General features: G+C 45.5%; 1 protein-coding gene and 1 long non-coding RNA gene across 6 annotated transcripts in view; one reads left to right on the top strand and one right to left on the bottom strand.

The window, feature by feature from the left end:
- The window catches only part of Dcun1d4 (defective in cullin neddylation 1 domain containing 4), a 65401-nt gene that overhangs the window by 30171 nt on the left and 8593 nt on the right, over positions 1 to 26637 (top strand). For all 4 annotated transcript variants that reach the window (XM_021645905.2, XM_060380755.1, XM_060380756.1 and 1 more), the window contains 5 exons: positions 1310 to 1424; positions 4603 to 4694; positions 10101 to 10171; positions 13550 to 13641; positions 23209 to 23317. In XM_021645905.2, the coding sequence (XP_021501580.1) occupies positions 1310 to 1424; positions 4603 to 4694; positions 10101 to 10171; positions 13550 to 13641; positions 23209 to 23317 (479 nt within the window). The remainder of the gene's footprint in view (positions 1 to 1309; positions 1425 to 4602; positions 4695 to 10100; positions 10172 to 13549; positions 13642 to 23208; positions 23318 to 26637) is intronic.
- Positions 20599 to 24991, bottom strand: LOC110553782 (uncharacterized). Of its 2 annotated transcripts, none has more exons than XR_009590916.1 (5): positions 24667 to 24991; positions 22785 to 22885; positions 21635 to 21740; positions 20857 to 20992; positions 20599 to 20775 (listed from the first exon to the last, which is right to left on the bottom strand). It is a non-coding gene; the product is annotated as an uncharacterized LOC110553782 (long non-coding RNA). The 2 variants fall into 2 exon arrangements; XR_002476734.2 differs by having other exon boundaries at positions 20857 to 20995.

Genomic DNA, 26637 nt, shown 5'->3' on the forward strand with positions numbered 1-26637 from the left:
AGCTGAGGTGGCTGAGAGCTGGCTTTGCCACTAACCTCCCAAGTTGCCCTACCCTTGGGCTGCACACACCTACACACATTGTGTGTCATCAAATATGTGCTGAATGGATCTTTGTCCTCATGAAAATTGTGAGAGAACGCCTTTCCCATTCTTCAAATCACGAATGAATAAGAGGCCTAAAATAGGTTGGCAGTTGCTCACACGACAGTGTTAGCTGAAGAGCCGAGTGTCCATTGACTGCAGACTGCCATAGCCTAGTATGCTTCCAGCATGGCTAGCCACAACCTTTGAAGCAGAAGCTGAGGAAGGAGCAGTGGAGGAATGGCATGTAGTCATTTTGGCAGCCTGGGAAAGTTGGAGATGCCTGAGCTGTGGTTTTCCCCAGCTATAGGTACAGAGCTACCATTGCCTGTTGTGTAGGGTTCTTGTGAGAACTAAATGGCACGCCTGGTGGCACTCATGCCCAAAAGGGGGTATTTAATATCTTCTGATTATGGTTTAAGCTAGTCTGCAGTAAGACAGCCCAGATTTGAATCCTGGCTTTGCCACTTCCCTGGCTTCTTCCTTTTCTTCACAGTAGCGCCCCTTTCTTCACAGGCCTTTTCACCAGGAGCTTGACTTGAGGGAGTTTACGCCAGGGTTAAAACCAGGACTTGCAACACCATGTAAATGTCTGGTGTTACTGGGTATCGCCAGATTCTCATATCCTCCTCTAAGTTACAGTTACACTTCCTCACACAAGCTCTGTCTGAAGGCGGCAGTCATTTTCAAGTGGCGGAAACGAGGCGCAGTGATTGTGAGGCTTCTGTTTTGAAGTTGGATTTCTGCCCACCTTTCCAACGCCCTCCTCCACCCCCATTCTCAGCCCCAATACCCCTTGAAGCCATTAGGAGTGGCATGCTTGGGTGTATTCTAGGCAGGCTTTTACTGCTTACCCTACTTTGCCTCATGAAGTGTGTGTCTAGGAGGGCACAACACTTGGTCTTGAAGGAGCTGACATGGAAAAAGCAGGACTTCTCGGTGATTTCCGTGAGTGTGGTCTCTGCAGTAAAGCTCGCTTCTGTTTCTGCTGTGATTTGGGGGTGGTGGGGAGTATTCACTCATAATGGCAGGGTTTGTTTCTTGACTATAACTTTAGTTCCTCAAGGAGGAACTAAAACTCATTTTCTCTGTGTAATAGTACTGACTGATAGCATCTAACCACTGCACTGGGTAGGCAGGCCACGGGGTTGGTTTATTTTGTGGTGACAGTGTTTGGAAGTAATGTGTGCCATGCCTTAATTTTATGTGGTCCAAATTTGTTCCGTAGGAAGCCTGCGGTCTTGCAGTTCTTCGGACTGCTTTAGTAAAGTGATGCCACCAAGGAAGAAGAGGAGACCTGCCTCCGGGGATGATTTATCCGCCAAGAAAAGCAGGCACGACAGGTAGGGCGAAGGCCACTGACCCAGAGCACGCCTCATGCAGTGAAGGGGCATTGTGGCAGGCAAATGCTGGCCGGAGTCCTCCAGGATTTCTTTCTGTGGACGGCACCTCAAAGTACAGCCATTTAAGGATGCTTATTTTATGTCTTGGTTTGTAGAACTTAAGAAGAAAATAGGCAATGTTGAGTTGTTGGAAATTAGTTTCATCTAATCAGTTGATCCTGTGAAACTGGGTGACGTCAGCTTCTTTCCATTGAAGCATGGCTGGCAAAAGCTGGCAAAGCCTGTCAGGAGTGGGTGTCCGTCTTTTGGAGAGGGCCTCACCGGCTGCAGCCACAGGGCTAGAGCGAGGCAGCTTTTCAAGTGTCCTTCCCACCCAGAGTATTAGGCAGGAGAAATTTCTTCTCACAGGGCTGAGAATAGTAATGAGAACTGGAAAACAAGGTACTTAAATCACACCCAGACAGGTCACTGCTAACTACGCTGATGCCAGCGATGGCATGCTGCCAGTGTTTTTCTCAGGAATCTTTATTGTTTTGCCTTCATCTTAATCAGTAACTTTCCCTTTCATCACATGACAGGTTTCATGCCTTGTCTTTTTTTTTTTTTTCCTGTCTTTCCCCATTTCTACTCTGAGTCATTTCATCAGCGGGCTGTAGTCTCCATCTTTTAGATGGAAGGAATTAGCTGATTTTGTTCCTTTCCTGATGTTGCGCTTCATTTTTACAACTCGGTTGGAGGAGCACAGATGGACAGCAAAAATGAAAATAATGCCACAGTTAATATCTCAGCAGAAAACGTTACTCAGGAGAAGGGAGTGGCTCCTAGGTTAGTCACTCGCTATCTTCCGGCCAGTGGCTTTCCGTTTTACAAAGCTAAGTGCCTTGCTTTCAGGGAGCCGATAAATTCTCACACCCATGTAGACTTACGGGCTTTATTTTTCCACTATAATTCGGTACGATATTAATGTACTACAAAAAAGTCAGCTTAAAAACTGGCAATTCAGGTGACATTTTGAGTTTGATTCTTGGCCTTTTAATGGCCTTATTTACGTACCATGAAGTTGATAAATTTTAAGTGTAATTCGGTTTGTTTTTTAAGTTAAGGGAGGTGTACAAGCTGTCCTTACAACCCACTGTTGGAACATTTTCACTGTCCCAGTCAGTGCCTCCCAGCCCCAGGCAAGTGCGCATCTTTATGTCAGCATGGCCTGGCCTTTACAGCATCTCGTCTAAGTGGTCTCATGTGTTCCATGTCTTACAGTCAGTGGAATGCTTTTGAGGTTCATCATTATTTTTCCATTGTATAGTTTTGGGCAAGTTTTATTTTTGGGGAATTCTTATCTTAGGCTGTCGTCTCGTTGAACTACAAGTTCATTGACAGTGACAGGCTCGGAGCTAAGAGAGAATGCTTGATCCCTTTCTCTTTGAACCCTCAACCTGTGTCCACTGCATCTCTAGCCAGGAAACCAACTTAATGTAGGAGCAAGGGAAGTTGGGGTTTGTAGTTTCCAGGTTAGATTCATCTGCCGTTGCCTGAATGCTGGGATTAAAGGTGTGTGCCACCTCCGCCTCGGGGTCTGTAGCTTCAATAACTTAATTCCCTCCAGTGTGATGTTCTCGAGATAATAGATGCCAGAATTTCTGTCAGAGGTCTGTACAGCTAATCAGTCATTGTCTGGGTCACAAATAAATGTTCATGAATAAATTCATGAGCGACTTATCTATTATCTTTATATTGTTATATAAATAAAATTATATCTATAAATATTAATGTCTGGGTATATGTAGTAGGTTAAACTATATATACACTTTTGTATCTAACCCTCATTTTGGCGCTCCTGCTCCTGTCTGCTCTGTGGGGGAAGCTCTCCTCAGGCCTGTCACAAGGTGAGGGACTCCTGTGTTTCAGAAGGCTTCTGTGCTTATAATCCATGCCTCTTGCCCTGGCTAACTAGCAGGCCTACAGTGGAGCAGGGATGCCAGGGACCTGTTCTCTCTCCTGAGGCTTCAGGCTTACGTTAAGCCATGATCCACCCAAGAGACTTTTTTCAGCCTTGCACCTGGTTTAGTTTTGTTCTGGAAGATTGGACATGAGTTGCTGTTTCTCTTTATTTGTGTAATATTTTCTGGCATCACTTACTACTGGCAAATTCCTCTTTAGCCTATGCCTGTGCTTAACCTGACTTTCAGGACACAGAAATCGGAAGAATTTGATGGAGAGATAGGAATAATTAATGTTTTTAAAGGAGCATTATTAATGCTTATTTCTTGTAGTGCATTCTAGATAGTGAGGCAAAGTTATCAAATAACTATTCTATTTAAGTCTCATTGATTGTAGATAAGATAGTTGTATTAAGTGCTTACTGTTTAATTCTCTTTTGCATTTTATTATTTTTATTTTTTATTATCATTTATTATAATTTATTCAATTGTATCCCCGCTGTGGCCCCTTTCTTCATCTCCTCCCAATTCCACCCTCCCTTCCTTTTCTCCCCCTATGCCTATCCCCTAGTCCACAGATAGGGGAGGTCCTCCTATCCTGACCCTAGCCTATCAGGTCTCATCAGGACTAGTTGCATTGTCTTCCTCTGTGGCCTGGCAAGGCTGCACCCCCAGAGGAAGATGATCAGAGAGTCTGTCACTGAGTTCACGCCAGAGAAAGTCCCTGCTCACCTTACTAGGGACCCCACTTGGACACTGAGCTACCATGGGCTACATCTGTGCAGGGGTTCTAGGTTATCTCCATGCCTGGTCCTTGGTTGGAGTATCAGTCTCAGAAAAGACCCCTGGGCACAGATTTCTTAATTCTGTTGGTCTCCTTGTGGAGCCCCTGTCCCCTCCAGATCTATCTCCCCCATCTTTCATAAAATGCCCAAAGTTTGGCTATGAGTCTCAGCCTCTGCTTCAATACCTCAATCTGTAGAGTCTTTCAGAGGCTCTCTGTGGAAGATTCCTGTCCTGTTCCAGGGAAAAAGGACTGGTTTAATTCTTTATTAAAGTATGAGTATATTTTATCACTAGTTATGAAACTGCTAATGCTTGAAAATGCAGGAAGTAAAATGTTTAAAATATAGTTAAACACTGATTGAATAGGTGTCTGATTTTGGCCAAAGTGAAAATTACCTGCTACTTGAACCCAGTGTCTTTAAATAACACCAAACTGCTTTTTCAATTTGTAGCATGTACAGGAAGTACGAGTCGAGTAGGATAAAGACTGAAGAAGAGGCCTTCTCTAGTAAGCGCTGCCTGGAGTGGTTTTATGAATACGCAGGTAGGAAACGGCCTGTGTCATGTAAAACCGATCCTCGGGGAAATATGGAGCATCTTAGGAGAGAGTACAGAACTTTAAAGCATGTACTTTTCACATTGTGTGTGTCTGTATCTGTGTGTATGCGTTGGGGTGGGGGTGGGGGTGGGGGTGGGGCGGTGGCAGGAGAGGCAGAGAGGAAGAAAGGGATAGAGTTGGAGCCAATCACCAACTACCCTATTTATAGCCAGCAGCTAAGCCCAGGAATTCAGAACTCTAGACAGGAACTGAAAAGATGAAATGCGCTTGGGAGCAGCCCTCCGGATTGCTAAGACACCTAGTTAGACTACTGATGATGGGTAATTGCTTGGTTTAAACATCGAAGTTAAAAGAAGCTTTGCTGTTCTGAACTTCACTGTGGTGCACTGGGGCTTCCTTACATCCAGCCCCTCTGTTTTCAGAGATCACCTGGCAGAAAATGTTTGCTTTGCCCCTTAAAATGTCTTGAAGTCCACCCACACTTCTGCAGCTTACTGTGACTGGCTGGGCAGCACAGTCACGGCACATGGCCCGCGCCCTCCGGTGCTGAGAAGGGAGAGGAGGAACGTCATCTAGCCATACGTGTTTTGACCTTCCATCTTCCTTGCCAAATTTTAGGCCTTTTCACCATGGCTGTTAGACCAGCTTCACACCCACCTTTCTGTCATCAGTCTTGGTTCTAGACCGACTCCCACATGTCTCTGGTCGTCTTACTTAGAAGTAAATAGAGCAGCTCACGTATGCCATTCTCGACATCCCCTCCCGCCTCGGCTCAACTGGCCCTCTGCTGGAAGGCTGTCTCCGCGTTGCTGTCCGACAGTCACTGCTCTTTCTGCTTCTTACAATATTTGCTGATCAGCAGAATCTGGATTGGGGCTCCTGGATTACATTAGCTTACTGCCTTCTCTATACTTAAGTGCAAACTTAAGTATAAATGTTCCATTTTCCCTTTCCTCTCGCTCTCACTCCACCCTTCACTCTAATGAGAGTCTCGCCCTTTCCCCACAGAGACTGACCCAGGGGACCAGGCGTGCACTGGGAGAAGAGCATCTTCCTTGTGTGTGCATGTGCGTGTGTATGTGTGTGCTGTTGGAAGGACACAGCCCCGACCTCTTCAGTTTTCACTCAGTGTCTTTGTGAAGTACCTCTGTACTTAGTGAATTCCCAGCTGGATTTCGTGTGCCGGGCACGGACACTGGTAGAAAGCCTTTGGGGTCCTGGAGTGTATCGGTTTTCATGCTTGGTTAGAACGTAAATCTTTGAAGACATGCTTAACTGGATGTAAAAGTAGTTGACAGTTTCCATGGGCTCAGAAACAGGCTGAGTGGATGAAGGTACTCCACACTCTAACTATGTTATGGGGAAACTTTGAATGCCTGTACTGAGTCACATTTATTTCTACGAAAATATGTTATAAAGTGGAATTTTATTATTCTTTCTTTTTTTTTTCAAGACAAGATTTCTCTGTAGCCTTGACTGTCCTGGACTTACTTTGTAGACCATGCTGTCCTCAAACTCACAGAGATCCACCTGCCTCTGCTTCCCTAAGTGCTGGGATTTCAGGTGTGTGACACTGCACCCTACTAAAGTGGAAATTTTAAACAAAACCTGGCATAAGAACACCACTATTTTGTTTGTGCACATGTGTGTATGTGTGTGTGTGTGTACTTTAAAAGTAGATGAGTCTTTTTCTTTAAAAAAGAGGTCAGGATGGAATTGCCCTCTCGCTTTTCTTTGATCTCAGAAGGTGACATCTTGGAAGTCAAAATATAGCCACATTATTTAGATTCCTTGGGGTCCCTGCTGGGGAACTGCAGAGACTGATCCCTGCAGAGTTGGTGCGGGTGACTTTATCCGTGTTCATAGTCCCTTAGCACGCTTTCCTCCTCTTTAGCCTTTTCTTCTTGTGCCTTATCAGTAGGAAAAATGGCGTCAGATTGGGAATGACCGAAAGCCCCGCTTGGCACCACATTCACTTTGATTATCTCGGGCACACAAACTGGAAGAGCAGGTTGGTCACAGTCTGTGAGAAGCGCCAGGGTAGACTTTGGTGTTCGCTCTAGGACGCGTCTGTGCGTAAAGGCTGGGAGGCTCCATGAGGCTGTCCTTAGCAGGTGTGCTGGTTTGGGCTGAGGTCAGATGCACGCTCCCTGCCTTTTAACCTGAAGTGAAGCTGGGCCTGGTAGGGCTTTGGGTAGCCTGGTTCACACGGATCCCTAGTCCTCTCCAGAGGCTGTAGTTCTGTTGCTGTTCTGCGGAACCCGCAGCCCAAGTTCTGTAGCTGCTCTGAGAAAAAAAAAAAAAAAAAAGAAGAACCTTTGTGAGTAAAGGGAAGACAGCAGCACAGAGAAAATGCTTCTCCTTGTAGAGATTGTGAGGAAGGGACTGAGCTTGGGCAGGAAGTGATGCAGGCCCTTGCAGGAGGTGCTCCTGCAAGGCTTGCATTTGTCTTTGGAAAACAGTGCTTTTCCTGTGGCTCAGTATCGAAACTCATGGCCTTGCATTTAAACTGCTCCCTTGACAGGGTCTGAGGTACCCCTGCCCCTTTTGTATCCCAGCCAAGGACTGCCACAGTGCCTACTCTGTGACTTGTCTGATGAATGTTACTGATGAAATGGAGACATAGGAAGATGATACATTCTGCTGGCCCCAGTGGCTTACTAGATTCGGGTGGCCAAGAAGGTTCTGAAAGGAACTCCCCTAGTTCACCCACTGAGTAAGTGCTAACTAAGCATTGCCAGGTTAACGCTGAGGCTGAAGGAGAACAAATAGGACTGGCTCTTGAACTTTCAGGGAAGGGAGTATGACTGACACTCTTGAATGCAGTGTGCTGAATGGGAAAAACCATCCCCAGCATGGAGTCACCATGGACATGCAGGTAGGAGTTGGCAGAGATTATTTGGTTTCGTTCTCACTAGTTGAATGAATTCTTCAGGGAAGAAAGCGGGAAGGGTAAGGAAGGAAAGGACAGGCCGAGGCACGAAGAATGGCATATGTACTGCATAGAGGAACCACACAGAGGTCAGGAGGCTTTTCTGGCGCTTCATTCCATCCATCTGTTCACCCATCCATCCTTCCATCCATTTTGGTTTTTGAGAAACCGTCTCCCAGAACCTGTGCTGGCCCCTCACCTTGTCAGTATAGCTGACTTTGAACTCCTGATCTTCCTGACTTTCTGAGTGCTGGGGTGACTGGCTTGGACCATCATGTTTCCTTCATGTCCGGGACTGTGTGTGTGTGTGTGTGTGTGTGTGTGTGTGTGAACTGCAAGTGATTGAACCCCAGGGCCTTGCTCATGCTAGGCAAGGATTCTGTCATTAAGTTGTATCCCAGCTCCTTATATGTATTCATTCAGGAGTAGTTAGGGTTTGTTGTGTTTCTGAGAAATGTTCTTTGCAGTTGGAAGATACAAAGCCGAAAAATAAGCGCTGTTAAACCATAGAAGCCTTAGCTGATGCGCCAGACGTGGGCTTAGACTTTACGTAATGAGGAGCTGCTGGAGGATTGAAACCAGCGTAGGATTTGTACTTGGGGAGGACCTTGTAGTGGCTGTGTGCAGGGTCGGTCAGGGGTCTCAGAGAATGGAGCCTGAGCCAGGGCTGGGTGGGGTGGAGGGGGTGGGGCACCACTGGCATTTGGTGTCAGGCGGCTGGGGAGCGAGAATGGAGAGTGACTCTGGGCTTATTTCTAGGTGTGTAGGTTTGGCACAGAGAAGTCAAGTGTCTCTGTGAGGCGCTGCTGGAAAGTAAAATGCAGTAGCAGTGAGCTTGGGGAGGAGGCCCAGTTAATCTAGTTACCCCTCTTGGGACTGGAGTCAGGATGGTGCTGTAGCTTGGTGGTTCTCAGCCTGTGTGTCTCCACCCCGTTGGGGATCAAATGACCCTTTAACAGAGATTGCATATCAGATATCCTGTGTAGCAGGTGTTCATATTATGATTCATAACAACATTATAGTTACGAAGTAGCAACAGAGATAATTTTATGAATGGGGATCATCACAGCATGAGGAACTGTAATAAAGGATCACAACATTAGGACAGATGAAAACCACTGCTATAGATAGTCAGGACAGGAGCTGGGGAGTCGTTAAAACTTTCAGTGGTTGGGAACTCTGGATGAGAGTCTGAAGACTAGACATTGAGGTTGACTGTTACACTCCATTTTAATGAGCAAAAGAGCCTCCAGAGAAGCTAAAAGAAGAGAAAAAGGAGAAAGACCAGAGGAGAAGACATTTCCGGAACCATGGGAGAGGAGTTTCTTCAATAAAGAACTGCTTCAAAAACTCCAGAGATCAAATAAAATGAAGATGGAACATGTCCATTAGATTGGACAGTTAGGGAGTTGTTGATGACTTTGGCAAGAATTTCAGGGGAAAGAGCAAATTTCAGTAGACAAAGAACAAATGTGAGCTGAAGTGGAGGCAAAGGCAGTCTCCAGGAAGAAACAGAGCTGGAACTAGAGGGTTGGGAGCTGGCATATAGCACGGATTAACTGGCTGGAAAGATGAGCTGAGCTTCCAGGGGCTGAGCACCTGTTCATGCTGCCCATAACCACCTGTAACTCCAGCTCAAGTGCATCCTATGCCTTCTTTGAGCCTCCAAAGACACACACACACACACACACACACACACACACACACACACACACACTGAGATTATAAAAAGAGAGAACAAAATGACATATATCCCGTGATGCATTCTGGACATTGGTTCCATGACTGGAGAGACCAAAAATCTTGATTACTCATGTCTCTATGTCAGACGAGCTTGTTCATGGATCATGACATATGAAAATGGCCTGCCTACTTTAAGTCATTTCTAGATATTATTTATAATACTAAATATACAATATAATGTATATACCATATCTAGGTATTATGTCCTGTTTAGGAAATGACAAGGAAAAAAATCAGTATGAATTTAATACAGACATAATTATTTTCAAATACTTTTGAATTGGTTGAATTTAGAGATGTAGGACTGTATTTGATTTTTTTTGGGGGGGCTATGTTAAAAACATGTTATTTTTCCTATTTTATAGAGACTAGTATGTGACTCTTTGATGATCCTAAAAATCATTACATGTATATATTATAGGTGTCATTACCAGATAAGAATACTGGGTTTTTAGATACATTAAAAAGCAGTTGTTGAAATAGCTTTCTCCTTAGATGGCGCTGACTGCCTTCTCCAAAGGTTGAAGGACGCAGTGATGATTCCAATGAGAGTCCAAAGTAGAATCCTTAAAGATTTAATCCTTGAAGGTTTAATTGAGTATTTTCCAATTTGTACTTGATTTCTTCCCAAAGGAGTTAGTCAAGCCTTTCATTCTTCTCCGCTGTCTTTGAGAGTGTGGCAAATTTAATTCATGTGACACCGCATTTCACTGCAGGCACGGATGACGTGGTGGGTCCTGAAGGCATGGAGAAATTCTGTGAAGATATTGGTGTTGAACCAGAAAATGTAAGTCTACCTTCTGGGGCAGCATGAAATGGTCTTTCTTTCTTGCTTCTGTTTGTTCTTTTTCCAAGCAAAGCAATAATAGAAGAAGTAATTGTGTGTTGGTTTGTGTGAGGCCAGCTAAGAAATATGTTCTAGTTCTAGTTTGATTTGTAAGTGGACTTTTTTTTTTTTTTTTACCTTCTTTCCCTCCTTCCTTCCTTTCCTTTTTTGAGACAGTTTCTCTATGTAATCTTGGATGTCCTAGAACTCACTCTGTAGACCGGACTGGTCCCAAACTCAGAGATCCATCTGCCTCTGCCTCCTGAGTGCTGGGGTTGAAGGTGTGAGCCCCGACTGCTCGGCCCGATTATTCCCTTTTCAACTGTTGTGGTGTAACTGTGATGGCTTGATTTCTTGCATCTGAAAGGTGCATTAAGTGATTAATCTCAATGTATAAGAAGAGTATGGGCACACGTACCCACAGTGCCAGATGAACAGTGGGTAGGAGTCACTGTGTGCTGTGTACCTTTATCCCCCTCAGTAGCTATTCCAACTCAATAGAGTTCCAGATTTTAAGTAATTATTCATAAAGGTTTGAGTAGGTGGTAATTACCATAAATTTTTTACAGTCTTTTACTTCTATTTGAACTTAGCTCAGAAAGTGACTGATTTTTAGTATGAAAGCATTAAATTTATTTCCCGTAGAATTTGAGTTATTTTATGTATGCATAATTATTTTTACCTAGTTCTTTGCATCATGTTTGTGTTAAATATTCTTTCTTGTTCTCACATAATATGTTACAATAAAGTGAAAACTTATGTTCACACATGTGCCCTGGTTCAAAGATGATGCAACTTGGTTGGACACCAGCTGCAAGTATAACAAACATGGCAGATCCTAACGGAGTTTATAGTCTGGAAGCGCTCTCCAGGGACCACACCCTTCCTTTAGACATCTGGTGCCCTGTGTATGCTGTGCTCTTAGTGAAAACCAAGGATTGAGATTTTACACCTTTTCTCTCCATTTCCCTTTCTTACCCTTGCCCTTTCTCTGCCTTGCTGGTTACTCCCTCCCTGCAGTCTCATCGGGAGAAGAGTTAAATTTTCTAAAGTACCTTTGCAATGTGTTTCATTATGTGGATTTGTTGTTTTGAAATTTTTAAAAATTATCTTAAGTTTTTCTGATTCCAATATTTGATAAGTTATTCACCTTGGTGTAAAGGTTTGGAGATGAGCCACCACCTGAGGATATCGGTGGGTACAGGGACAATGGCACCACTGGCTTTCAGGAGGCAGTGTTCTCTAGATGTTAGCTGAAGGGTGGAAGAGAGTTGGGCCCAGCAGGGGATTAGAGAAATGGGCAATGAAGAGCGACAGAAGAGGGGCAGGCCACAGGTCAAATGAGAGCGGGGTTAGGCTGCAGGAATTTGAGGCGTGAGCTGATGTTGCGGTTAGTTTGAAGGTGTGGTCTAATAATGTTTATTTTTAACCCTATAATCATTATGGTGGTATTATCTTACGTGCTATCACAATAATTTAAGACACAGACACACGATAGATTTTAGAATAGCCTTATTTCACGTGGGCCATGGCAGATATTACCTAAGATAGCTTCACCTGCCAGTCCCCATCCCACGCCATCTGCTCTAATAATTTCTATTTGGGCTACCTCCCATCCATGAGCCCGCAAATACTTGCTTATTCTCCCCATCTGGGCTTCATCAGTCTGACCATGTGCTCTTCCCCCATGGTAATCCATCATAGCTACCTCTTCCTTCTTCCTCCAATACCAATCTCCTTCTCCTTCCTGTGATCCTCCTCTCTTCAAAGCCTGAGAACCTTAGCCACGCCCACCATCCTTCCGCTTGCCCAGATGTGTCAGCATTTTATTATTAGCCAATCAGGGATAATATCTTAGGCAGGATTTACATAACAAGGACAGGTATACTTGAGAACAGGCTCCTCTGAGCAGCAACCAGAGGGCTAGTAACCATTAGTAATCAGCAACTTGGGGGCTAGTAATCACCATTAGGATACGCAGCACCCGACTAACCCCCAACAAGCTGAACATTTAACTTGAGGCAGAAAGCCTGACTCCAAGTAGGATGCCCTGGAGTTGATTCTGCCTGGAAAAGGAAAGTGCTTGAAGTTCCTCACCCATAACAGTTCTCGAGAAAAGGCAGCTATTCCTGGCATCCTCGTTGGCAGCTGGGAACCCTTTAGAACTCTGTTTCTGTAAGACAGTCTTGATATGTAAAACTATGTGTAGGACTAAAAGACTAAATTCAGAGTTGGATCGTTCCCAGGTCTGTGCTACTGTGCTTCATTTCTGAGATGGCCTGGAAGTGATGGGGTTTTATCTCCTGAGGAAGGAGGTGCTTGCTGTTTAAGAAACCCTGCTGTCCGTCCATGGGCTACGGCCCGAAAAGCAGGCGCTGAAGCCCTGCTTCATCTTCACTGGCAACCGCTTTAAAGGCATTTTAACGCCCCGCCTCCTGATAGCTATAGCGAGGAAACGTTATCAGGTCCATAAAAGTCAAGTCTCCATTTACCAAGGGGTGGTGTATGGATGGGTTTGGAGGAAGAAAAGGGAAGGAGAAATTGAGGTAATAGTTTGTTTATAAAGTTCTGCGTAAAACATGTTTAATAAAACAGGTTAGAGTGAAGAACATCCATGAACCCCTCTTTGCTCTTTCATGACCTTTTTTCATTGGTGTGTGTGTGTGTGTGTGTGTGTGTGTGTGCATACATGTGTACATACTCTCTTTCCCAGAGAAGACTGTTTCTCCCACTCTGGGCATTTCTTACTGACATTTCTTGGGTGCCTACAGTTTTTTTGTGTAGGGTTCAGGCCTCCTGTATCCCTGTCCATGTTAGCATGTCCATTGGGGCCATCCACGTTCAGCTCTTGTTTTCTGTTAGTCTTTGCGGTGAGGACTAAGTAGAGACCTGACTTGATAATATGCATAGTTTACTCCGGAATGTGGTTCACCTGAGTAAATTGATGTTAACGTGTCAGGACTGCAGGACATTTCTGAGCCAAAGAGAGAGTCTACTGTATATAACTGAGGAACATATGGGGGGGGGTTCTTAGTGGTCCACTAATCTATAAATCACATTTCTTTTTATCCCGATTCAACAATCATGTTTTGATCTCTTTTAGTCTAAAAACCCTACTGATTTTTTAATTAACTGTTTCATAATAAAAATAATTTCATCACTAGTTTTATCATATTATCTGACATTTTGTATGTGTTTATTGAACCCAGACCAACTCGGTTTTGAAGCCACCCTTCAAACCTTGGTGACTGGGCCACTGTGGGCAGAAGCTCTTGCAGGGCCCCCAGAGTAGGTGATTGCTGAGGTCTGATTTGTCACTGTATCTCTATATTTTAACAGGTAGTTATGCTTGTCCTAGCTTGGAAATTGGATGCACAAAACATGGGCTATTTTACTCTACAGGAGTGGCTGAAAGGAATGACCTCTCTACAGTAAGTCCTGGGGCTGTGAGGGTCTCGGGTGGCTAGTGGAGGAGTTTAGGGTAGAATAAAAGAGGGGCTGTTCTGATGACCTCTAGTGGCCGCCTCACCCCTGGGGACTCAGGACATGCTAGAGTGTAAGAGAAGAGAGGCCTGGTCATGTGGCAAGCCTCCCTCTGGCCAGAGATGGAGAGACCACACTCATTTTGAAGACAATGGTGGGTGTATTTTAGTGACTGAAGTGTGTGTATATTGTACGTGTGGTGAGGAGAGCACTGGTATTTCTCTGGAGTAGCTCTGGAAAGAAACAGCTCTCCTTTTTCCCGTGCATCAGAGCCACATACGTAATGTAAAATTTTATAATAGCCATGTTAAAAAGATAAAGTTTCAATACCTTTTATTGAATACACAAATGCCCGAAACATTATTGCTCCAACCCAGAATCATGCTTTTAAAAAATTAAGCTATTTTATATTTCTTTCTTTTTAAGATCTGGTCTCTTACAAATTTAATGTCTATTTTACATTTTCAGTCCATACAGTGAGTTTTGTTAACTGTGTTGGACCCCTTTGTCCAGATTAAGAAAAAAAAAAATTAGCCACTCCTGATAAGACCTGATAAGCTAGGATCAGATGGAAGGGAAGGACGACCTCCCCTATCACTGGACTGGGGGAGGAGCATAGGAGAAGAAGAGGGAGGGAGGATGGGATTGGGAGGAGAGGGGGGAGTGGGCTACAGCTGGGATACAAAGTGAATAAACTGTAATTAATAAAAAATAAAAATTAAATAAAAATTAAAAAAAATTAGTAACTTTATGTATTTAGTGTGTATGTGTGCCTGTGTGTGTGTGCCTGTGTGAGTGTGGCCTGTGCATGTGTGCCCGTGTGCCTGTGCATGTGCATGTATGCTTGCTTAGAGTTTCATTTAAAAAGACATTATTTTGCTATATAAGAAGGATAAAGTTGGGAGAGGGGAACAGTTCAGATGGTGTCTAAGAAGAGCACTAGCTGGCTTTGGGCTGAGAACCAGGAATGTTCTCTCTTTTTTCTTTTCCCCTTAAGTAGGAATGACAGACTTCAGTTTTATTGGATTAAAGTATCTGACATGGTTTTATGATTTTGTGTAAGCCCTGATGGACTTGCTAGCTTCTGATATCACCGCCCGTCTGGTGGAACAGCCCTCACTGTGCTCTCTCTTTGCTCTTTTCCCATTTCCCTCCTGGTGTAAAAAAAGACAGGTCAGGTTTACTTTGAACATTGCCCAAAGGAGGAAACCGCGGGCTTACAGAGAACTATATGGGGCTCGTGAAAGTAGAGCTGAGAAGAAAAACTAAGACTTCGGCTCTTAACTCAGGTTCTCCTGCTATAGCACTGTCGGTGGCAGAGGACTGTCAGGAGAAGGTCACCATCCTTTTAGAAGCGCACATTCCTTGTCAGCGTACACTTCAGTTTTGGGGTGGTGGCCTCTGAAATCCCCGTTTAATGGTATCTGTCATGGTAGAGTGTCACCGAGGGATTTTGAAGGTTGCCAACTCATCATTTTTCTTGCTGCTTTTCTCTGTTGCTTTCTGAAAAGAGTGTTTCATAGTTATTCAAGTGTTCTGTGGGGCTGGAGAGATGGCTCAGTGATTCATCCAGAGGTCCTGAGTTCAACTCCCAGCACCCACCTGGTGGCTCAGAACCATCTATATACTGGGATCTGATGCCCTCTTCTGGCGAGCAGGTGTATATGCAGATAGAGCACTCAAACATTAAAAAAAAAAGTGTTCTTGTAATGACAAATACCATGATCGTGTCAAGATTTGCCTTCAAAGTTTAGAGAGGCAGCACCATCTCTAAGGCCCATTTCATTTGTTCGTAGAAGGTAGGGTGCCCATTTTTTATATAGTCTTAGCTTCTCACAGACATTTATCTTTACAAAATTTCTTATTCATGCCAGGCCTTGCCCATATGTACGAGTGCTACCCTTCCCAAAAGAGGCCTTTTTCTCCAATGTATGGGGACATTGATGCCATGAGCCTCTCAGTTGTGAGCTCTGTTCTGTGCTGTAGTGCAGTTAGTCTGTTCTGTGATGTAGTGCAGGTTGGCTATGACCTAATTCTAGAAATTCAGGGTTCAGTAACATATATATACACACACACACATATATATTTACATACATATATACATATGACCCACTTTAAGGGCAGAGGAATCTATCTTTTGTGTGTGTGTGTGTGTGTGGCGTAAAATTTGGAGCCTGATTTTCTTACCCAACTTGTAGATGATCGTTCAGGATAGAATTACTGTGCTTTGTAGTTCAGAGGTGCAATCTCGAGTTTTTAAGAACCTTCCTGCAGCCTCCCTAGATTAGCCAACTGTTGGAGAAGTATTTGAATGGCGCTGATACACCAGGTGCCATATCCTGGGCAAAGAATATCCATGAACAAGATTCTCTCTCCATGTTTCTTAGCCTGTGGGTTGCAACCCGTAGGGGGTTTGAGTGACCCTTTCACAGGGGTCACCTAAGACCATCGGAAAACACAGTTATTTACAAACAACTCATAACAGAGGCAAAATTACAGTTATAAAGTAGCAATGAAATAATTTTTGGTTGGGGGTCAGCACAGCACGAGGAACTGTACTGAGGAGCCACAGCATGAGGGAGGCTGGGAAGCCACTGCTCTGCCTCATCCCACGACCTGACAGTGAGTGTGGTGATTTAAGTGAGAATGTGCCCCACAGCCTGCGTATTTGAACACTTGCTCCCCAAGTTGGTGGCACTGTTTGTTGACATTTAGGAGGTTTGACATTGCTGGAGGAAATATGTTACTGGTTGTGGAGTTGGGAGATCAGACAGCCCCTGCCTCTCTTCTAGATCACGCTCTGTGCTTTTTGCCTGTGGTGGAGATATGACCTCTTAGCTCCCTACCCTGCTGCCATGTCTGCTACTCGCCACTGTGATTCCCTTGATGGACTCTTTGTTCATCTGGAATTGTAAGCCAAAAAAAACCTTAACTTCCTCTAAGTTGCCTTGATTATAATGTTTTGTCAAAGTGAGGGAAAAGTAACTAATGCAAGAAGCAGCCCAAGAGAGGAGGGGTTGACGTGGGCCCATGGTATGGATAGATGTCTGACATGGGGAAAGGTATGGCTCAGAGACAGGATCTGCCTCCTCTACCAAGGCCTTACTTCCCATGCCTCCCACTTCCCAAAACTGTGCCGCTACACAGAGACTTAAGTTTTCAAACACAAGCCTGCCATGGACACTTTGCATTCAGACTATAACATCCTTCCTCTGGCTTCTTCATGGGATCATAGCCCCCTCATAATGCCAAGCGCACGTATACTAACTTAGAAGTCTTCAAAGTCTCAGGGTAAAGGCAGTCAATCATTTGTGGGCCCTGTAAAATTAAGAAAGTTAGAAATATACTTCCAGCATACTACGGCAGAAGAATCAATCATTTGTGGGCCCTGTAAAATTAAGAAAGTTAGAAATATACTTCCAGCATACTACGGCAGAAGAATAAACACTCCCATTCCAAAAGGGGAGAGTGGGAGGGTAGCCAGAAAGATGGGCCCAAGTAAGACAAGAAACGCTAAATGAACACAAAGCCCCGAAGCTCCATGTCTAGAATCTGGAGGGCTCACGATGGCTTCCTCTGTGCCCTGCCACTCCAGCTGCTGCCTGTGGTTCTCGTGGCATCTTGCTTGGGCCAGCTCTCCTTGTACTTGCCAGCGTTCGTTCCTCAGGGAACATGCCCACATTTCTGGCATCTCTGGTATTTCAGGATCTGCGTTGCAACCTGGGCTTCAGTTCCACTGCTTGATGCACAGCCCACTCGGAGCTCTGTGCAGAAACTCCTTCTCTGCTACACATTGCGTGGCCTCAGTGTCCTTAGGGGACCTTGGGCCACCTCTCCATGACTCCATAGCTCTTGTGCTTTGCATGTCTGATAAAGTAGCACACGTGGACAGTGCCAAGTTGTGTTACCAACTCTAAAGACAGCCTGGCCCCGGCTGCAGCAGCCCCTATGTGCCTTCCAAGCTGATCCCAGGGAAAGACCTTCCCAAGTATTCCTAGGTGGCCCTCTTCCAGGTGCCGCTTTAATCAGTCACTCTTCAAATGAGAATTTTCAAATGAGTTTGCATTGCTACAGAGTGAAGTGTGATCAGTAAGAGACAAAGTTAGGCTCTTTTGACAATTACAGCTAGTTGCTCTGTACTTACTTTATTTGTCATCTTAATCCCAGTGTAACCACGGTTCAAGCCCCTTCCTTGCCAAACTGGCACTAGCCATGCTCACACTCCTTCCTTCCTGCTCTCTTGACTGCAAATGTAGGTGAAGGCAGTGAATCATGCTGTAGCCTGAACATTACTCTGTCTCAAGTTTCCTCTGTTAGACAAAATAGACCATTACTTTGGGACTCAACCTCGAGGTTTTTAGGACATGAACAGACTGTTGCCAGTTCCTTGGCAAATATGATTGGTCTCCAGTCTGGTTCCCAAAGCTCTCTGTGTGCCACCCCAGCCTCCCCAGAGTGGGTGGGTAGTCTCCTGTGTGCCACTCTGTTGGCATTCTAGTTAGTCTTCCATACTTTGACCAGGCTTGGCCTGTAAGCTCTGCCTATGACGTTCTAGGACCTCACCGGTCAGTGGCTTTAAGCTAGTCCTCGTTTCTCCGGTAAGTCCATTCCAGAGGCTCATGAACCACCAGCACGTGCTTAGCTTTGTCCTTCCTTCTGGCTCAGTTCAGGACCCCAGGCCATGGGGTGCTGCTGGCCACACTCGCCCCTGACTCATCTCTGCAAATGCCTCCACACGCACTGAAAGTCGGGCTTCCTGGGCGATTCCCCGTGCAGCCAGGTTGACAGCGGAAGGTAACTGTCACCAAGACAAAGTCCGCTCGGGACAGGACTTAGAAATAATACTTAGAGGGCTCACTAGTATTGCAACCACTGTGCTGGCTGACCCAACCGAAGCCTGTGTTTGTAAGCTGCGTTTACCTCGTCCGTAGGAAAGCTCAAAGTTGTTTATACACACTGAAGTGGAAAGTGGTCTGTCCTTCTGGCTGTTTTATCTTCTGTTTTAAATTCCCCCCCCTGGTTTTGGTCATCTCCATTTTATTAAATCTGTCCCAGGAAATGGCTTTAGATTCAAGTTGGAACTCGTGTATGTGATAAAAACCTGTATTTTTATGCAGTGATAAACATTTTACTTCATCTTAATTTCTATAGCAAAGGAAAAACCATAGAGTTGCTTATAAATAGCAGAAGCTCGTGTCTTACAGTTCTGGGGACAAGGCTTAGGCCAAGGCTCCAGCAGCATCGGTCTCTAGGGACAGCTTGGATTTGGATTGTCAAGGGATGCCTTAGGGTTCTGTGCTGACATGCTAATTGGGACAAACAGGCTTCTTTAGGCTGCTCTTTTAAGGATATTAATCCCATTTATAAAAGTTTTGCCTTCATGACTCAGTCCAAAATTGACCTTCAAAAATTTAGAAATAATATTTTTATTTACTTAAAATCTTAGGAAACATTTATACAGTGTGTTTTGATCACGGCCATTCACCGCTCTTTCCACCTTCCCCTAGTGATCCTCACCCCATCGCCCTCCTGCCTTCACATCCTCCCTTTCTTACTGTTATTTTGTTGTTGTTATTAGTAATAGCTCCTGAATCTAATTCTTCCCTTTGTGCCTGGGTGTGATGCCTCATGTTTTACTGCTTTGCCTTTGAGGTTAAGATTTCAGCATACAAATCGGTGGCGTGTATGGGTTGGGGGGAGGGGCAGACTTGGGTTTAGACTGTAGCAGTCTGACCTTTGGTACAAAACAGCAGGCCCTCTCGGAGATTAGCATCCCCCAGTGGGAGCGTGTTCGACCTAGAAGCACCTTGAGTTTGGGGAGGGCTAGAAGGTAGCCAGTTTTTTGTGTAAAACTCTGATAGGCTAGAAAAAAAGTAGCTTTGGACTAAATGAAGGGCTGCAGGTTTTGAGGCGCTGTGGGGAAAGCAATCTACTGAGAAGTTTTGTGACTGATCCTTTGTAACACACTTGATGGGAAATATGTCCACTTTGCAGAAAGGCCTCTGGGTTGAACATCACAAACCCATTTCTCCACTGGCCCTTGTCCTCTAGCGGCCACTAGATGGCAACCTGTTGATCCAGGCAGCTCACCTCTTAGGTGGCCTGAGCTCTGAGTTTGTAGGGAAGAGTGAGCACACGTGACAGCATGCACCTTACTGGATACACGAGGTGGAATTTTGTATGTGCATTTGATATCTGATCTCCTTTAAAATATGAGATGTATTCATTTCTCACAATTGGATGTAAGTTCTAGTTGTCTTTCAAACAGGGGCGTCTTTCTTTAGGGGTGGGAAGGTCACTGCAGGCCTGGCATAGATCTTGTTTTGGTTTCAAGGGCTGCTCTGCCCCAGCACCCAGGGATTCGTCGTTCTCTCTCAGCAGCTCTCACTGTTCTGGTTCCTGCACCTGAATCTGAAAACAGTCACTCGGGACTAAACTAACAGCCGTCTAAATCTGTCCCTTGGGTTTCCTTTCCAGTGAAGGGTAGGAGCCCGGCCTTGCATGTTTTTGGATGGACTGTCTTCCTCCTCTCTGAGACTCCCCTATAATTGTCCATGTTATTAAGTTCTTCTTTAATTAATAGTGTCTTGGTTCTGCAGTAGTACACCCAGTGCCAACTAAGATAGCTGCCGCTCCTGAGTCCCAGCCATACCTACCCCCATGCTACCTTGGGTGTTTTTCTAATCCTTGCCATCCTTATTTGGGTTCTGACACCAGGTCTATAGGTGGACTGTCAGCATCTCAACTCTTTTCCTTCCCCATCCCCTTTTCAGAGATCTGAAGAGTTGTTGAGGGTGCAAGCCTGGTCTCTCCCGTGGTGGGAGGTTGCCTCTGTTGTTTGTAGGATTCAGTACAGAAGCCTTTCACAGTGGACCATGGGAGGCTTGTATAGCCATTCTTTGGGTTTTGAATGAGTGAGTTTATTAAGTATATCATAGCAAGTAAAAGTGAATATAGTTAGTAATAAATATCATCGAATTGGGGCCCAAACTGTTGAGCAGAATTGATCATAAAAGCCCCGTTAAAGCCGCCAGCTGGAATTCCTGATAGTCCCAGGCAGAGCCGAGTCCCCTTGGGTGAGACTTAAAAGAACAAAAACAGCGTGAAAGTGATGTCATTAAGTCAGGGCACCTCCCCCCCGCCCCCGCCCCCGCCCCACTGACTGAGAAGCTCCACTCAGGCATCGGCCACAGTTCTGGATTGGGTGGTCCAGGCAGAGCAGTGGATCCTCTGGTGGGCTTTCAAGTAAAAGAACATCGTCCAGGCAAATGGGCCTCACAGGCCTGTTGCTCATGGTACCTGCTGGAAATGAAGTTGAAGCAGTCCGGTGGAGTCTCCCCTTCCCCTTGAGTGTCCCATGGCTGGACTTCCAGCCTCTCTCTCTCTCTCCCTTCCCTCCCCACCTCCTTTCCCTCACTTAGGCACTTTTATATTACGGGGTAAAGGAATAGTGGTGAACTCCTTGGAAACGCTTTGCCTTCAGGCAGTTTTTAAGGGCACCGGGCAGTTTTTAAGGGCACCGTGTCTTTATACTTGGACTGTTTTTTCTCCTTAATCCCGTCACAGTTGGAGGCAGGCAAGCCATCCCCTGACAGGGAGTGTAGGATGACATTGACATCACTGTATTTGCGGGGTGGTGCCCACAACGGAACTGGGACCGGAGGATCAGCAAGCCCCCTGTCAGAGCCAGCCTCTCAAGGAGTTCAAACAGTACACAAATCACCAATACACCATTCGCTGCAAGGTCAGAGGAGGACATTGTGGAGTCAGGCCACCAGATTTGTGCAATGAGCACTTTTACACCCTCACCCCCACCCCCGCCACATACACTGAGCCATCTTGCTGACTTACTTCTCATTTTTAAGACATTGCAAACAAAGTTAATTTGTAAAAATAAGTAATTAGTGTGCTTCCTTATTGAAAGTAAACACTGTCACTCACCGGTAAAAACAGGTTGTCATGTCAGGGCTCCCTGGAGAAACAGCCGGTCTCAAATCAGAACAGAACGAAAAGGGGGCTGGCACATTCGGTGCCAGAGAGCAAGGGACTGCACAGAGATTGGTGGGGACATGTCAGAAGGACAGGTTCAGGGGCCCCCTGCCCAAGCTGGGACAGTTTGCATTGCAGAGAGTAAAGACGGCAGCGGGTGGAACACACTGACTTAAAAGTAGCATCACCCTAAGCCCACAGAGTGACAGCAGTGGGGTCCAGAGCTCCTCACGGGAGTGCGACAGGTCGGAGACCGGTACGCCGCACTTCAGGTGTGCGCCCAGCGGGGGCAGAAAACTGCCTGTGTGAATGGGGTGTTCAGCAGTCGTCCGGCACTGCTGCTGCCCGTGCTGCCAGGAGAGGCGTGTGAAAGGACGGAGGCTGGGGTGGCTGTCGGAGAGCACTAGCAGGAGGCACGAAGGACTCTCACTGATGTACCTGTCACTGTGTCACCGTCAGGGCCAGTGTCACCACACCAGGACCCCTGGTCTGTAAGTTTATTTACAGACTACTGAAGGGGGAGTTGAGGCATCAGGGAAAGAGCAAGCTGAAAAACAGTATCGATGAACTGGGTGGTCGGTTCTGTGTCCTCCCACAGGCCACTCAGTGTCTCAGGGCTGGGAAAGTACTTTAGACGGAGGCTCTGGGGCTGGGGAGAAGGATCAATAAAATATTTGCTGCACAAGCGTTTAGGGTCTGAGTTCCATCCGCAGGCCCCAGGTGAAAAGCCAAGCAGAGTGGCATACACCTGCAAATCTCAACACAGGGGAGGTGGAGACAGCAGGTTTTTGGGGCTCCATGGCCAGCCGTTCTAGTTCACTCGGTAGATTTCTGGCCAAAGAGAGACCCTGTCTCAAAAAAAAACCCCAAGGTGGACAGCACCTGAGAAATGACACCTGAAACAGGCCTTTGCCCCGCCACGTGCCCACACACACATTTTTGAACACACAAATAAATAATAAATGGAGAGTCTGGTGCATACCCCTCCCCCCCAGCCACACAGATTAGTTTCAGCAATAGGGAGCTTCATGGTGTGCCCTGGAAGGACATGAGGACACATGCCATGTCCCCATCAGTAACATGGGTAATCATGGGCACTTACCTCACAAGAGTGCCATGCTACAGAGACAGCCGGAAGGCCTCAACAAAGCAACCACAGAGGCGCTTGGCAGAGCAGTTGGAGACAGTGCAGGTGTGTGCTCACTGAGAAAGTAAAAGCAGAACACTAAGATGGTGTGAGGGTTGATGGGAAATGCCACCGAGGCTTTCAGGTGGCACAGCACATGGTGTGCGTGCGCACACACACAAGAGCGTAAGTGTGAAGGCGTGTGTGTAAATGTGTGCTTGGTTGCCGTGTAGCCACTCTCCTGTGCCTTTAACGTTTGTTAAAAAGTATGGAAAGCAGCTGGTGATTACAGACCCAATCCGGCTTCCGGCTTTTTATTCTTTTGGTGTTTGTATTAACTCCAGTTAAGAAAAAAAAAAAAAGCACCCAGGTTGTAACTTACCTTTATTCTGTTTCCTAGATGTGATACAACAGAAAAACTCAGAACTACTTTGGATTACTTAAGATCATTATTAAACGATACAGCAAACTTTAAGCTCATTTACAGATACGCGTTTGACTTCGCACGGGTGAGTTCTCTGGAACCTGTCCAGACGTCCCCTCCCCCCTCTCCTCTTTTATTGCTCTGGAGATTTGTGTCTTACACCGCAGGAAAGACCTTGAAACGTTACTCCCAGGGCATGAGCTAGTTTCTAATGCTTTGAGAAACTGACTCGGGGAAAATGTGTGTGTTAGCCAAAATCTTCGTTGGTTGCCATTAACCAGCCCCTGTGACCAGCTGGTTTAGAACTCAGTTGTCCGCGAGAACATGATACTTAGAAGCGTCAGGTAAACTTGGAAAGGCTCTCCACTCTCACACGACTGACCTTTGCCCCTGGAGGGACTAGAATATTGATCTTACCTAATTCAGTTTCACTTAGAAGGCTGTTAATCTATTTGGAAAGACTACGAATTCAAACCAAGGCTAATTTCCCGTTTGTTGCTTTAGCGATTCAAATCTTAAGCTTGCAACAGTGTTCCTGGGGAGGAATAAAAGCCTGGTCAGCTCAGGTAGAGAATTCCAAAGGTCTCGGTGGTATGTTCGTGGAGACCCGGCCTCAGCCCTTGTACTCATACTTTATTCCGGAATAGTGTCTTCTCTGCGTCTGTGTATTTGCTGGGCTCAGATGACGAGACTTTAGTCAGCAAACTTAGTCAGCTTTTTAAATATATCTTTATTTTTTTATTTTTAACTTTTTTAGTAGAGTCCTCACTCTGACCTTCTCTGTGCTGATGTTTTTCTGCTTACTCTTTGAGTATTCCACGGTGAATTATAGCGTGTCTACAGTGGTACATTAGTGGTGCTGTGTGGAGCCCTAATTTGTGTCGTTCTGACATTAGCAATCTCAAGGAGCCACAGTGTGCGTGGAATTAACTGATGCTAGAAGTGAAGGGATGAGAGTCACATGTAACGTTTGATGAAATGACATTTATGTAGTTACATATAGAAGGTAGAGGCTAGATACTAGTTTCTTGGTTAAATGGGTCAGTGCACAATTCTCCCCACCCCATTTTTACAGTACAGGTAGAGGTCTCTTTTGTAACATCCTAACTTTCTGTGCCCAGATGAGCTCTTTCTGGCTTCTTCCTTGGATGTGAGATTCTCTTAGCTGCCCCCTGTGCTTAGATCCAGCTCTCATTTGCTCCTTCCTGGTTTCGTTCATTCTGTGGCCCTCCTTGCGGGAGCTCCTCGGAGTTTCTTTCTCGATGCCTCTACTCCACCGCAGGCTTGTCAGCCGAGGCCCTTGTTACCCCTATCCTGCCTCTTTCGCCAGCCCTATTTCCACACTCAGCTGGCATCCCCATCACCAGGGACTCTGCGCCTTCCTTCAGCCCTCCGTGGCTTCTTGAAGCCTTCAGTACCTCTCACCACACTTACGTTAGCATGCACGTCCTGGTGTGGATGTGGCAGTTGCCCCCACGGCAGCCAGAAGGTCGCAGTCCGCTTCATGCAGGAGCAGAGTGGGCCAGAGGGAAGTGGAGAAACTGATGTTCGTCACGTCTGTTAATATACAGTAGGTCTCGCACTGAAATGAGCCTGGTGCCTGACCTCTCTGCCTGTGTTTTCTGCTCCTGGGCATGCTGAGCCGTTTTCTGGAGCCCCGTGTGCACTCCCACACTTCCGTCTATCTCTGGGCATGTGGGCCCAGCCACTTGCAGCCTTCTGGGTCAGTCTGTCCTGGAGAGTTAATGCCACAGTCACTTACACAGCCTCAGAAACAGCTTGATGTGACCTTGGAGTTTGAGTACAGGCTGTTCATGCTCCTGGTAGATTGAGGACTGTGAGTTTTCTATGTGTTCAGCAGAGGTCTTTGCTTTTAAGGGGCGTTTCAACCGAGACTGGTGAATTATCTCTTTTTATAGAATAATGAATAATAAGCACTTATATTTTATTAATTACCAAAGCCATTCCGTTCTGCCTGGATATATGCTAAGGTGAATTTGTTAATAAACCTTTATTTTGCTTAGCTATATCCTACAAGTTTTGGAAAGTTGCATTTTCACTTGCATTCAGTTGGATTGTTTGTAGGTCCTGTTTTGATGGGCTCATGCTACATAGCCCAGCAACCCACAGTCCTGCCATTTCAGTCTCACTCTCTTGGGGCTTCTTTTTGACACTTTATTTAGAAATATGTTGATTATTTTGTAGGTACTTAAGATTTCCCGGGTAATTTTTGTGGATACCTAGTTTAGGTCTGTTGGTCAGAGGAAGTACAACTTCAGTCTGTTTAGTATATGGACCCGAACATGTCCTGCTCTGATAATGTTTGTCACATATGTCACTGTTATCTGGTGACTCTTAGTTGGGTTGGTTTGGTAGACGGTGTTCAGTTCCTCACCCACTGCTGTCTGTTGGTTCTGTCAGGTGAGGAATATTGGATTCCTCAGTTGTAACTTACTCTGTCACCCTGTCTTTCTCCTCCCACCTGTTTTGAAGCTCTGATGTTAGGTGTAGACATACTGTTATGTCCTGGATGAAGTGACTGCTTTGCGTTATGAAGTACCTGTTCCTTATTCTGAGATGACTTCATGAGAAAAGCAGCCCACCCAGCATGTCCGTCCCTTCCCCTTCCTTTAACTACGGGTGTTGTTTCAGAGTGGATTTCTGGAAGATAGCACGCATAGAGATGGCATGTGAGGGGTCTTAAAGATGCTGGCTCTGTGTCAGATGTGAATGTTACTAACATTAGCCTCCTGTCTTGATACTTCTCTCAGTTTGTCTGACCTGCTCTTCAAGGGAAATGAACATTGCCTGTTTTTCTTTTAAAAAAAATGATTTATTCATTTTTATTACGCCTTTCCCTTTTTTCTTTTTTTTTAAATGATTTACTTATTTTTATTTTATGTGCATTCGTGTTTTGCCTACATGTATGTCTGGTACTGGAATTACAGACAGTTGTGAGCTGCTTTGTGGGTCCTAAGAATTGAACCCAGGTCCTCTGGAAGAGCAGCCAGTGCTCTTAACCACTGAGCCATCTCTCCAACTCTGGCTTACCCTCTTTTCATGCCTTCTTTGGGACTGAGGTAGGGTTTTCTGTTTCTTGTGAGTCTCAGTTCTGCCATGCTTTATTGCCCATATCTCTTTTATATTATTTCTGTTGCTCACCACAGGCCTTCCTTGCCTTGGTGTTTCAAAGGTTTACAGTTTTCAGTGTGGTATGTGTGTTAATGTGTGAGCACTTTGACAACGATGCACTCTCGTTTCGCCTGCCATACTTTGTGGATTTTACTCTGTGAGTCTTAAACTATCATTTTGTTTTAAACAGGCAAATGTGTCTGTTGCAGGTACCCTAGTTGATACCACTTCTGAGTCCTTTTGTCCTATGCAGACCAATCTCGGATACCATTT

Source organism: Meriones unguiculatus, chromosome 3 (assembly GCF_030254825.1).
Source record: "Meriones unguiculatus strain TT.TT164.6M chromosome 3, Bangor_MerUng_6.1, whole genome shotgun sequence".
Classification (NCBI taxonomy): Eukaryota; Metazoa; Chordata; class Mammalia; order Rodentia; family Muridae; genus Meriones; species Meriones unguiculatus.